The 13,709-nt window shown below is 51.4% G+C and overlaps 2 protein-coding genes across 2 annotated transcripts; both read right to left on the reverse strand.

Moving 5' to 3' along the window:
- Positions 1 to 327: 327 nt before the first annotated feature.
- On the reverse strand, positions 328 to 2,411 carry APOC2 (apolipoprotein C2). Its single transcript, NM_001003368.1, is given in 5 exon segments — positions 328 to 408; positions 438 to 565; positions 999 to 1,158; positions 1,324 to 1,408; positions 2,403 to 2,411. Coding segments are annotated over 3 exon segments (306 nt in total). The 5' UTR covers positions 1,379 to 1,408; positions 2,403 to 2,411; the 3' UTR covers positions 328 to 408; positions 438 to 474.
- A 562-nt stretch (positions 2,412 to 2,973) lies between these two features.
- On the reverse strand, positions 2,974 to 5,067 carry APOC4 (apolipoprotein C4). The gene is made up of 3 exons (XM_038528612.1): positions 4,867 to 5,067; positions 3,556 to 3,685; positions 2,974 to 3,179 (listed from the first exon to the last, which is right to left on the reverse strand). Exons 1-3 carry the CDS (start codon positions 4,940 to 4,942, stop codon positions 3,020 to 3,022), a joined length of 366 nt encoding a protein of 121 aa, XP_038384540.1. The 5' UTR covers positions 4,943 to 5,067; the 3' UTR covers positions 2,974 to 3,019.
- Between the last annotated feature and the right edge of the window lie 8,642 nt (positions 5,068 to 13,709).

The raw sequence follows: 13,709 nt of genomic DNA on the forward strand, positions 1-13,709 counted from the left end.
ATAGTGACTCTGGGCACCAGCGTCCCCTCTATCACAGGACTATGGGACACCTCCCTGTGATGCATGTTCAAAGTATCTATCCAGGGCCTGGATACTGCCAGAGGCCACTGGAAGCTAGCTGTGTTCCTGGTTTGTCATTTTACATATGAGAAAGGCCAACCTCGGTGAAGGACAATCTTTAATTTTGTTGTTATGATTCTCAACTGTTATTCGCCTCTTTTATTCCCACTGACCAAGTTACGGCTACATGCATCCAATGAGCACTGTTGGATGGACGGCTCCATTCCCTGAGATCTTAGAAAGACAACCACATGAAAGAAAAGAAATGGCTTTTTAAATGTATTTATTTATAAGAAGACAGACTAGCACTGGGAGCAAGATGCTGACAGGTGCTGAGAAGTGGGGGGTTGGTCAGAGGAGCCAAGGGGTTGTGGGGTCTGGACTCTCCCCTCCCCCACGATCGGGGCTCAGCTGTTACGAGTCTCCCTTCAGCATAGAAAGTAGCTGGTCAGTGAAAATCCCTGCGTAAGTGCTCACAGCTGCTGTGCTTTTGCTGTATATGTCCCTGGAGAAAAAGGACAGAAGCTCTGAGCAGCGGGGGGAGGCTGGGAGGACCCCAAGTCTGAGGGAGGAACAGGCTGGGGGCCCAGAGTCATGTGTCCTGTGGGGAAAGGTGGATGGAACCCAAACTCTTGGATCCCTAGGGAGGACAGGGCTGGGATCTCAGAATCCAGGGTTCAGACAGGACCGGGGGGCCGGGACTCCTGATTCCCAGTGGCAGTGGGTTGATACCTGATTTTCTTTTTCTTTTTTTTTTTCTAAAGATTTTATTTGTTTATTCATGAGAGACACAGAGAGAGAGAGGCAGAGACATAGGCAGAGGGAGAAACAGGCTCCCTGAGGGGAGCCCAGTGCAGGACTCAATCCCGGGACCCCGGGATCATGACCTGAGCCAAAGGCAGATGCTCAACCATTGAGCCACCCAGGTGCCCTGATACCTGATTTTCTCATCCATGGTAGTTGGGTATGCCTTCTTGTACAGGTCCTCGGCAGCCGATCTGGCTGTGCCCCAGTAACTGTAGAGTGATTCCTGCATCTGGGTGAGCAGGGCGGAGCTGGTGGTTTCATCTTGCTGGGACTCATGGGCCCCCTGGACCTCTGCAGGGGTAGAATGCGTTAGGAGAGCTGAGGAGCATGTGGCAGGGGACAATGAAGCAAGGACGGAGGGGGACGGGTAGGGCCAGGTAAGAACTGGGCTGGGAAGATGCTGGGGGCTCATCTCATCCCCCTCACAGACCCTCCTCCCCGGCCGACCACACTCACCAAATCCCAATACCAGGAGGACAAGCAACAGAACCAGGAGGTATCGGGTACCCATGGCTTCGGAAGACCTGGACCACTGAGAAAGCTGTAGGGCAGGGTCACTGGTGACATCTATCCTGCTCTGCTCCCCCCGGCCCCCACCCTGTCCTGTCCTGTCTACTACCCCCCCAAACTCAAGAGGAGGGTGCTGGGCTTCCCTCTCCCCCCCTCCTTCCCTGCTGATCCAGTTGCTGATGCACTGGCTTGGGCCTCATTGTCTAACATTTTATGATTCTACTCTGGATTTTAAGAACTTAGTTCTAGGGGCATCTGGGTGGCTCAGTGATTGAGCATCTGCCTTTGGCTCAGGTCGTGATCCCGGGGTCCTGGGATCGAGTTCTGCATTGGGCTTCCCTCAGGGAGCCTGCTTCTCCCTCTGCCTATGTCTCTGCCTCTCTCTCTGTGTCTCTTATGAATAAATTAAAAAAAAAAAAAGACCTTAGTTCTAATATCCATTCATTCTCTCAAGAAGCATTTCTTGAGCATGGAACTGTGCACCGATCCCAGTTCTGGGCGCAGCTGTGAACGCAGGCAGCAGCCCTGCCCTTACAGAGCCCACGTGAGAGAGAAATACAATCAACTATATTACATGAGGAAATCTGCAGCGTGTCACTGGGGAATAAGTACTCTGGCGGGGGGAGGGCGTGTCTCATAGCCTGGGAAAGCCTTGGCAGAGGGTGACACTTCTAATAGGACCCAGTCTGTACAGGGATGCATCCCCACAGACTCAGGGACAACCCGCAGAGGGAAGAGCATGGGATGAGTGCATTTCAGATGCTCCGAGTTCTGTTCTGCATTCATTCTGTCTGTCTTCACCCCAACCCTGTGACAGAGGTCCTCAGGCCCTACTGTCACCTGTAATTTGGAGATGAGGCTGAGATCCCACCCCAAGGGGCGTCGGCACGGGGAAACAGTCTAGGATTCTAAATTCCCCCCATTCCAGCGGAGGAACCTAAAGGGACTCTTACAGTTTCAGACTTCATCATCTTTGCCCCCTCCCCGCTGCCCCTTCCCCGTTTCCACTGGGGACCCTCTCTTACCCGACTCTGGCAGGCTGTCCTCCCCAGCTCCACACGGGCAGAGAAAGGCTTTATAGCTCTTGAGATCCACCTCCCCATCCACAGCTACCACCCCCACCTTGTCCCCTAGTCCAAAGTCCTAGCCAACAGGACCGCTGAGGGGGTGGTGCGGGCAGAGAGGACAGGGACTGTCCCCAAGGTCAAGCCACAGAGAGCCCCTACTCTGAAAATTTGCTCCTGAGAGGGCCAGGCTGGGCAGGGACTGTGAAGAGGTGGGGGGTCCTGGGCACCCAGCAGGAAGGGGTCTGGGGTTTCCCTCACGTGGGTAGCAAAGGCCAAGCTCTGAGTGAGGGGTCATTGGGAGAACCTGCTGACCCCACCTGCTCCCCCGCCTTCACCTTCCCGTCCCAAACTCAGTTGCCTGATGTCTCCTTCCCGCCACCAGCCCGTAGTGGTGGGTCCCAGGGGGCAGGGGGTCATCCCCCTGACTCCTTCCTCTCAGGGTCCCCCATTGTCCCTCCCTTGCCAGGTGTCGCTTCCTCAATTCATTAACTGCTGGGGGTGGCCACATTGGAAGGGATTGGGACAGGGACACAGAGAAGCATTTCTTTATTGTGGTGGCTGCAGAAACTTTAATCCTAATCACTGTCCCCACAGAAGAGCCGGGGGCACAGGCTGTGGGCCTGGTTCACAAGGCTGTCTTTGGAGCTGCGGAGCCAGGCCCGGGTACGGAGAGTCAGGTCCTTCAAGTGGTCATCGTAGTAGGTCTGCACAAAGCCCTGGAAGGCCTCCGGTCCCCTGTAGAAGAGGGGACAGAAGAGTTGAGACCCCAGCTATCCATAAGGCTTCTGCCCCTTTCATCAGTCCCTCCACCCTCCGACTTGGGAGTGACTGCTCTCAACTCTTACCCTCTGCTCTTCTCAGACCCAGCCTTATCCCACTCAGAACCCAAGAGTTCAAGCCCTGCCCCCCTCCCTCTGACCCAGGGGTCCAGGCCCTCAGCCCCCTCCTCCCTCAGACCCAGGGGTCCAGGTCCCCAGCCCCCTCTTCCCTCAGACCCAGGGATCCAGGCCTCCAGGTTCCTCCTCCCTCAGACCCAGGGGTCCAGGCCCCCAGGCTCCTCCTCCTCCTCAGACCCAGGGGTCCACCCCCCAGCACTGCTGCACACACTGACCAGAACCACTGCCACTTCTCTCTGGTCCTGGTCACCACCTCCTTCACCTTGTTGGGCACCAGGCTCCAAGGACTACTCACCAGCCTCGGTGGGGGGCTCGGGGATTCTGTGGGCGCTGCTTGCTGCCGTGCTAGGTGGGACCAGAGGGCAACATGGGTGGGCTGGGACCTGAGAATCCTTCCTCCTCCCTTTCCCTCCATGCTCACCATTGCCATCACTCCCGGGGTACGAGGGCAACCGCCTGACACCGTCCCTGCTGGCCTTCACCTCGTATGTCCCTTTGACCACTTGTCCCCCCTTTCCATCACCAGTCAATTTCTTGTAACCTTCTGTGCCCACGGCCCCTCCTGTCACTCCTCAGTTTCCCCCCTCAGTTTGTGACCCCACCTCCTTGCCCCCACCTCCCTCCTGATGCCTCCTTCTCTACCTGATCTCACTGCCTCCCCCCCTTCTCCTGTGACTCCCCCCAGAACCACCTCCACAGGTGGGGGAGGGTGCAGGAAGACTTTGTACCCCTCGGGATGGAGGTTAGCAGGGCTGTGCTGGTCATTCCTCCCAGGGGCTGGGGGTACCACTTCCAATCCCACTTCATCTCCTCGTTCCCACCTGCCTGTCCAGCACTCACACTCACACACCTGGGCAGAGCCTCACCCACAGATCCTTGGCTTCACACAGGCACATATGTGTTCATGCATGTACAGAAGCACGTGTGTGCCCTGCAGTGTGCCTTACCCAGTGACCAAACCTCTTCTATACTCAGTTTTCCCTTCTGTAGAATGGGTTGGTGATAGGCCCTGCACCAGGAATACTGTGAGAACCCAGAGTTAACACGCCTGAGGCACTGGCGATGGCACCCTGCACCGTGTAAGTGTTAAAACTTGAAATGCCCGTGCAGAATTCACACAGGCTCACAACCCAGCACGTACAGCCCCCCTCAGTGTCCACACACTCAAATCTTCTGCAGTGCCCCCAAATCTTTCTGCATGAAACCCCCATAAAGACACATGAGTGCACACACACATATACGTGTATGTTCACAGACACACGTTTGCCACGACGTCATATTCTTGTATGAATCCACACACCAACACACCTACACGACCACTGTCATTCTTGCCAACTCCCACGTTACCCGCCTCCCACGGGGCCACCGCTGACACGTTCTCACAGGAACGTGCACACATTGGTGTACGACAAAACACACAAACTCCACACCCTGCATGTGTGCAAACTTGCGCACCACACAGACGGTCACACTCACAGCCCACAGCACCGCAGGGGCCCCACACCCGCCCGTCCACTCCTCCTCACCCACAACACAGGCCAGGACCAGAATGCAGAGGCAGAGGGAGGGCAGGGCCTGGGGCCTGAGTCCAGGAGGCAGCATCTCTGGGGGCTCTCCTTCCTTCCTCCTTTCCTCCGCGTTCAGCTCTCCTGGCTGGGGGAGGGGGGCAGATGGCTCAGAGCAGGGCCCTCCCCTGGCGGCCTCCCCACGCCCCTTGGCAGGGACTTCAGAGAGAGGGACCCAGGTAACAGTGACAAGCAAAGACCTTGCCCGCCCCTGCTGGCCTCCCTCCTTCCTACCCTGCCGGCACTCTGGCCCAACAGAAGACAGAAGCTCTCTGGCCCTCCTACGATGACAGGTGTTCAGATCCTGCCTCCACTTCACCTGCTGGCTCCTCTTTCTAACCTCAGTTGCCTTCTCTGACAAATGGGCCTACAATCCATACTTCAGCAGGACTTTAATGGAATGAAACCACACAGGAAAACATCTTAACAAGCTCCCTGGTAACGGTGGTGCTCGCAGATCGTGACTGTTTCTGTTTTTTAAATATATGTGTTTTTTAAATTTTTATTTATTTATTCACAAGAGACACAGAGAGAGAGGCAGATACATAGGCAGAGGGAGGGAGAGGCAGGCTACCTGCTAAGCAGAGACCCCAACACAGGACTCAATCCCAGGACCCTGAGATCATGACTTGACCCGAAGGCAGATACTTAACCAACTGAGCTACCCAGGTGCCCCAATTATGGATGCTTTTGGTTATTTTCTTTCTAAGATCCCTTGGGCACTGGACTACAGGCCAGACACCCTCTCACCATGTGACCTGGGCAATTACCACTCCTTCCCTGGGCCTCAATGTTCTCTTCTGTAAGATGGGGATGCTCATAAGTGCCTGCCTCCCAGAATGTGATGCACCATGTGATTTCACCCATGTGAAAGCTGGGTGAGGCTCCGTGAGAGAAAATTCCAGGTGCACCTAGTAGGAAGTTGTCACTATCAGGCTCAGGCCCAACACTAGACAGAAAGAAAATGAGCCTTTTTCTCCTGGAGGACCCAGCCTAGAGCCAGAGCACACATCTTGGTCAGCGGACCATGGACTGGATTCCTTAGTCTAGGGTTGCCAGATAAAATACAGGATTCCCATTTGAATTCAGACAAATAATAAGGTTTTTTAAAAGGTTTTATTTATTTGTTCATGAGAGACACAGAATGAGAGAGAGGCACAGACTCAGGGAGAAGCAGGCTCTGTGCACAGAGCCCGACGTGGGACTCGATCCCCAGTCTCCAGGACTAGGCTCTGGGCCAAAGGTGGTGCTAAACCGCTGAGCCATCCAGGCTGCCCAAGTTTTTCTTTTAGTATAAGTACGTACCATGCACTATTTGGGAAGTATCCTAAAAATTGTTTGTTATTCATCTGAAATTCAAACCCGATCAGGATCCTGTATTTTTATGTGGTGAATCTGACAACCCCACTTTGCTGGCCATAGCCTGAGCAACTTATACAGTAGTTCCCCCACCTTTAAAAATTATTTATTTATTTATTTATTTGAGGGAGGTTGCAGGCATGAGCTGGGGAAGGGACAGAGGGAGAGGGAGAAACAGACTCCCTGCTGAGCAGGGAGCCCTAACGTGGGGCTAGACCCCAGGGCCCCGAGATCACTATCTGAGCCAAAGGCAGACGCTTAACCAAGTGAGCCACCCTGGCGCCCCTAGTATCCCCTGTTTATCCAAAGTTTCAGTTACCCAAGGTCAACCAAGGCTTGGAAGCAGATAATCTGACAATATGCCAGCAGGCTGGTCATCACTAAATACTATGTCACAGTGCCTATGTCATTCCCCTCACAGGGGCATTTTATCATTTCACATCAGCACACAAAAAGGGGTGAGTACAGTTCAACAAGATATTTAGGGGCAGAGGGGCGCCTCGGTGGCTCAGTCAGTTAAGCCTTTGGCTCTGCCTTCGGCTCAGGTCCTAATCCCAGGGTCCTGGGATCAAGCCCCACAAAGGCTCCCTGCTTGGTGAGGAATCTGCTTCTCCCTCTCCTTCAGCTTCTGCTTCTGCCCTTGCTTGTGCTCTTGCTCTCTCTCTCAAACAAATAAAATCTTAAAAGAAAAAAAAAAAGATATTTAGGGAAAGAGGGAGACCACACTCACATAACTTTTATTATAGGATATTATTATAATTGTACTAGTTCAGTATTATTCGTTGTTTTTATTAGTATTATATTTTTTCTTTTCTTTTTTTAAAAGATTTTATTTATTTATGAGAGACACGGAGAGAGAGGCAAAGACAGGCAGAGGGAGAAGCAGGCTCCCTGTGGGGAGCCCGATGGGGGACTCATCCAAGGACCTTGGGATCACCACCTGAGCCAAAGGCAGATGCTCAACCACTGAGCCACCCAGATGCCACAATGTCTTCATTCTTCTTCTACTATCCTACATTAAGGAGTGATACCTCATCCTCAATACCCCATTTTTTCTTCTTTCTTTTTCTTTCTTTCTTTCTTTTTTTTTCGTTCTTTCTTTTCTCTTTCTTTCTTCTTTCCTTTCTTCTCTCTCCTCTCCCTTCTTCTTCTTTCTTTCTTTCTTTCTTTCTTTCTTGATTTATTTATTTATTCATGAGAGACACAGAGAGACAGGAAGAGAAACAGAGATCCAGGCAGAGGGAGAAGCAGGCCCCTTGTAAGAACCCAATGCAGGACTCGATCTGGATCCCAGGATCACGACCTGAGCCAAAGGCAGCCACCCAACTGCTGAGCCACCCAGGCATCCCCCTCTTTTATTTTTTAATTTAAATTCAGTTTTCCAACATACAGTATAACACCCAATACTCAACACATCAAGTGCCCTCCTTAATGCCTGTCACCTAGCTACCCCATTCCCCCCAACCCCTCCCCTAGTCATTGTTGTTAATCTCTTACTGTGTCTAATTTATAAGTTAAACTTTATCATCGGTATATAGGGAGAGGAAAACACGGTAGATCCAAATCTGTGGTTTCAGCCATCCGCTGAGGGTCTTGGAATGCATCTCCCATTGATAAGGGGCGGCTACTGGTTTGGTGCTAACCCAGAGGCTTCCAGCAGAATGCTGCTCACTCCAGGGGCCCCAGTGTGGGCTCCCACACACAGTAGGTGCACAACAAATGTGCCCTGCAGGGCCAGGCTAGCAATAATTGGTAAAATGAAACCTCCTGGAGCTTCTCTTTTGGATGGCGAGAAGTTCCGGAAATGGATGGTGGTGATGGTTGCACAATTTGTGAATATACCCAATGTCACTGAAGTGCACCCCTAAAATGGCTAATGTGGTAGATTTTATGTTATGTATTTGACCAAAAGAGAAAAGAAAAAAGAGACACCTGGGTGGCTCAGTGGTTGAGTGTCTTGCCTTTGGCTCAGGTTGTAATCCCAGGGTCTCTGGATCGAGTCCTGCATTGGGTTCCCCACAGGGAGCCTGCTTCTCCCTCTGCCTATGTCTCTGCTCTCTGTGTCTCTCATGAATAAATAAATAAAATATTTTTTTAAATAAAAAAAGAAAGAAAGAAAAGAAAATCCTGCCATATATGGTGGGCAGGCATGAGATGGGGTTCAGAACCTGACTGTACATCTGCCCTACTGTGTGACCTGGTGCAAATTGCTTAACCTCTCTGGGCCTATTTCTTCATTGATGACTGGGAGTCAGGGACTACCTACCCTGGAGAGTAGAGGAGACTATTTATGTAAATTGCCAGTGCCAGATACAGCGCAGAGGTGCTCGGTCAAGGTCAGAGGCTATTTATTAAGCTTGTGTTTTCTGGCACTATGAAGTGGGGCATCTTTATCATTCCCATTTACAGATGAGAAAACTGAGGCTTGGGGGTGGAAGTGAGGCCACTTAGCTAACGGCTCCTCAACCAGCAGGTGGTGAATTTGAACTCGGCTCTCTCTCATCTCACTAAGCCAGGACAACCCCTGCGGTTCCTCCCCACCTGAGTCCTAGAGATCAAGAGGGAGGTTAAATCAGACCCGCAGTGGGGTGGGCCTGGGAGAGGTTTCTGACCCCTGCTCTGGCTCCAAGGTCAGTGTAGGCTGTTTACTGTTTGCTGCTTGCAATGTTTGCCCATCTTGGGGACAGGAACAGGCTAAAGGTCATTCAGGGTGGACCTCAGAATCAGCTCAATAACAACTGGGAGCAGGGTGATGAGAGGGAGAGAAAGAGGTCACAAGAGGGAGGGGGGAGTGGGAGCAGTGGGAACAGTGGGAGCAGTGGACCCTGAGAACGGAGAGCATGTGTCTGGAGGCAGAGAGCATCTCTGAGCCTGCAGCTTTGTGTCAGAGAGACCACCAGGCACCCAAATCCCTCTCCCCCTGCCCAGACCCCATCCCCTCACTCCTGAATCCCAGAACCCACCTCCCCGCCAGCACTCCTGGTGCTCACCTCCCTCCTCTGCGACCCTGGCTTATGTCAGGGAAATCTGGAGCCAAAGAGATGTGGAAATGTTCCTTCCTTGATCTCTACTTTCTGCCTTCTGTCTGAGAGTTCTGCTTTCCTTTGTTGTTAAAAACAGAGATATTGGGGCGCCTGGGTGGATCAGTTGGTTAAGCCCGTCTGACTCTTGATCTCAGACTATTGAATTAGAGCTGCCCTCCAGCGTGGAGCCTACTTAAAACAACAGAGATATTCACATACCATAAAATTTATCCTTTTTTTCTTTAAGATTTTATTTATTTATTTGACAGGGAGAGGGAAAGAGAGTACAAGCTGGGGGTAGCAGGTGGAGGTGGAGGGAAAAGCAGATTCCTCACTGTGGGGCTCGATCCCAGGACCCCGGGATCATGATATGAGCCAAAGGCAGATGCTTAACCAACGGAGCCACCCAGGTGCCCAGAATTCATCTTTTTAAAGCATACAATTTGGGGCACCTGGGTGGCTCTGTTGGTTAAGCATCTGCCTTTGGCCCATCATGATCCTGGAGTCCTGGAATCGAGTCCCGCATTGGGGTCCCTGCAGGGAGCCTGCTTCTCTGTGTGTGTGTCTCTCATGAATAAATAAAATCTTAAAAAAAAAAAAAAAAACATTGAATTGTATGCTGTATTTTCTTTTAAGATTTTGTTTATTCATGAGAGACAGAATGAGAGAGAGAGAGTGGGGGGGGGTGGGCAGAGACACAGGCAGAGGGAGAAACAGGCTCCCTGCAGGGACCCTGAGGTGGGACTCGAACCCAGGACTCTGGGATCATGACTTGGGCCACAGGCAGATGCTCAAAACGCTGAGCCACCCAGGCATCCCTAATTCAATGGTTTTTTAGCATATTTGCAAAGTTGTGTAACCATCACCACCATCTAATTCCAGAACATTTTCACCACCCTGAAAAGGAACCCCCATACCCGTTAGCCCATTGGGGTCACTCCCATTACCTTCTTCCCCCGGCCCAGTAGGGCCACCACTGATCAACTTTCTGTTCTATGGATTTTTCTATTCTGGACGTCATGTGATTGGAATCATACACTGCACGGCCTTCTGTGGTTGGCTTCTTTCACTGAGCATCGGGTTTTCGGGCTCATCCGTGTTGTGGTGTGTGTCAGTGCTTCCTTTTTATGGCAGAGTAATATTCACTGGGTGGGCTTCCATATGCACACACTATGTGGCTTTATCTGTTCATCAGCTGTTGGGCATTTGGATTGTTTCCACTTTTTGGTTGTCAGGAACAATACTGCCACGAGCATGCGTGCACACGTTTTGGTGTGAACCTGTGTGCAGTTCTTTGGGTAAGATGCCTAGTAATGGAGTTGCTGGATCACATGATAGCTCTGTTGAACAATTTGAGGAGCTACTAAACTGTTTTCCAAAGGGGCACTGTTCATTTGTGGCTTTTTTTTTTAAAGATTTTATTTATTTATTCATGAGAGACACAGAGAGACAGAGAGAGAGGCAGAGGGAGAAGCAGGCTCCACACAAGGAGCTGGATGTGGGACTCCATCCTGGGACCCCAGGATCACACCTTGAGCTGAAGGCAGACTCTCAGCCACTGAGCCACCCACTCAGGCATCCCTCATTCATTTTATCTATCTATCTATCTATCTATCTATCTATCTATCTATCTATCCATCATCTATCTTTTATTTTTAAAATATTTATTTACTTATTTGTGTGTGTGAGAGAGAGAGAGAGAGAGAGAGGTAGAGACACAGGCAGAGGGAGAAGCAGGCTCTATGCCAGGAACCCGATGCAGGACTCGATTCTGGGACTCCAGGACCGCGCCCTGGGCCAAAGGCAGGTGCCAAACCACTGAGCCACCCAGGGATCCCCTCCTCATTCGTTTTCATATTCAGTTTTTCATTCCGGTGGTTGTTGATGACCATTTCATGGGGACAAAATTGTGTTGCTTGTCATGCACTCCCCTACTTCTCTTTGATGACTTCTGAATTGTCTTTTGGGTTTCAGGTGCCGTGTCCACTCCTGCAGGGAGCCCTCCCTGACCAGCTACACTGAGTCTGGTGCCCACTGGAGTCCCCCATCCCCGCCCTCCCCGCTGTGTGGAGTGTGTGCCATGGGTGGGGCTGTCTGAATGTGCCATCTCTACTCCCTGAGTGTGAACATTTCTACTTGGATGTCTGGAGTTCTCCAAGTGTTTTTGTTCCTGGTGAGATCAGGGCTCTTTGCTCTCTGAGGTCTCTCTCTTTTTTATAATATTTTATTTATTTATTCATGATAGACATAGAGAGAAAGGCAGAGACACAGGCAGAGGGAGAAGCAGGCTCCATGCCGGGAGCCCGACACAGAACTCAATCCCAGGACTCCAGGATCACGCCCTGGGCCAAAGGCAGGCGCTGAACTGCTGAGCCACCCAGGGATCCCTGCTCTCTGAGGACTTGAAGGTAAGTTTGTAACCCTGAGAAGAACAAACGTATTGGCTCTAAATATAAAGTGTTAAAAGAGCCTCGGGGGCTCAGTGGTTGAGCGTCTGCCTTTGGCTCAGGTCCTGATCCTGGGGTCCTGGGATCAAATCCTGCTTTGGGCTCCCCGTAGGGAGCCTGCTTCTCCCTCTGCCTATGTCTCTGCCTCTCTCTCTCTGAATAAATAAATACAGTGTAAAAAGAAAATCTTAGAATGAGTGAGTTCATGAGTGGATAATGAATGGGAACCACGCATGTATATGTAAGCTGGTCCGTGGAATGCAAATGTTCATTCACTGATTCAGTAAGTATTGCCTGAGCGCTCACTGTGTGCTAGGCACTGTTCTGGGGACTTGGGGCCACTGCAGGAGACAAGACAGCATCCATGAACTTGAGGTCCCAGCAGCAGGAGACAGTGAACAAGTAAGCAAATAGATATATATTAGAGGGTAGCAAATACTGGAAATAAAGGTAGATGAGGGGCATTCCCGGTGGCGCAGCGGTTTAGCGCCGCCTGCAGCCCGGGGTCTGATCCTGGAGACCCAGGATCGAGTCCCGCGTCGGGCTCCCTGCATGGAGCCCGCTTCTCCCTCTGCCTGTGTCTCTGCCTCTCAGTCTCTCTCTCTCTCTGAATAAATAAATAAATAAAAAATACTTATTAAAAAAAAAAAGAAACGTAGATGAGGAGATGGGAGAGTGATGGGAGAGCAGTATGAGGGGAGCACAACAGGGAGGTGAGTGTTAAACAGAGACCCAAAGGAGGTGAGGGACGAGCAGGGCAGATATCTGGACATCTGCGGGAAGGACATTCCAAATGCAAAGGCCCTGCGGTAGAAGCCTGCCCAGTGTGTCAGAGGAGCCTGAGGAGTTGCAGGTGAGGGAGGGGGAGAGGCACAGGGCAGGAAGCACAGGGGTGACCAGGCCAGGTAGTGTGGAGCTGGAGACTTGAGTTGGTGGACTCTGATACAATCTTTGGGTTTTCCTCTGAGGGTAGAGGGAGGGTTGTGAGCAGAGGAAGGGTGTGACGTGACTTGTGTTCTAACAGGATCCCTCTGGCTGCCAAGTGGGAAGGAAGCGTAGCAGCTTGGAGGGCTGATTGGCTGGGGCGGGGGGCACTGAGTACACACACTTATATTTATTTATTTCCCACCTTTGTTCTCTACCCTCGTTCCTCAGATGTGCTTGGAGTTGTCCTCAGACAGGAAAGAACTCAAACCCACAAGGTGCAAGGTTCCATGTGTGTATGTTCTTTTTTTCTTTTCTAAGATTTTATTTATTTATTTGAGAGAGAGGGAGAGAGAGCATGAGCAGGGGAGGAGGGGCAGAGGAAGAGGAAGAAGCTGACTTTCCGCTGAGCAGGGAACCCCACACTGGGCTCGATCCCAGGACCCGGGGATCATGACCTGAGCCAAAGGCAGACTGAGCCTCCCAGGCGCCCCTATGTGCCTGTGTTCTAATTTTACAACAATGGCACCACCCTGTGCGTCTTTTCCTGTTTCTTTCTTTTATGTTTATTTTTTTAAGACTTTATTTATTTATTCATGGGAGACACAGAGAGAGAGAGAGAGAGGCAGAGACACAGGCAGAGGGAGAAGCAGCTCCATGCAGGGAACCTGACGTGGGACTCGATCCTGGGACCCCAGGATCACACCCTGAGCAGAAGGCAGGGGCTCAACTACTGAGCCAGCCTGGTGTCCCTGTTTCTTTCTTTTAAATATTATTTATTTAGGGGATCCCTGGGTGGCTCAGCGGTTTAGCGCCTGCCTTCAGCCCAGGGCGTGATCCTGGAGTCCCGGGATCGAGTCCCACGTTGGGTCCCCTGCAGGGACCCTGCTTCTCCCTCTGCCTGTGTCTCTGTCTCTGAGTGTGTGTGTGTGTCATGAATAAATAAATAAAAATCTTTTTAAAAAAATATTATTTATTTATTTATTTGACAGACAGAGAGGAAGAAGCAGACTCCCTGCTGAGCAGGAAGCCCAGTGTGATGTGGGACTTG

This window comes from Canis lupus, chromosome 1 (genome assembly GCF_011100685.1).
Source record: "Canis lupus familiaris isolate Mischka breed German Shepherd chromosome 1, alternate assembly UU_Cfam_GSD_1.0, whole genome shotgun sequence".
In the NCBI taxonomy this organism is placed as follows: domain Eukaryota; kingdom Metazoa; phylum Chordata; class Mammalia; order Carnivora; family Canidae; genus Canis; species Canis lupus.

Excerpts from the sequence above, each read along its gene's own strand:
- APOC4 (XM_038528612.1), bottom strand. The coding sequence starts at position 4,942 with ATGCTGCCTCCTGGACTCAGGCCCCAGGCCCTGCCCTCCCTCTGCCTC. Across the intron at positions 3,686-4,866 it reads GGTCCTGGCCTGTGTTGTGG|CACGGCAGCAAGCAGCGCCC; the intron begins GTGAGGAGGAGT and ends GGTCCCACCTAG. Across the intron at positions 3,180-3,555 it reads GAGAAGTGGCAGTGGTTCTG|GGGACCGGAGGCCTTCCAGG; the intron begins GTCAGTGTGTGC and ends CCTCTTCTACAG.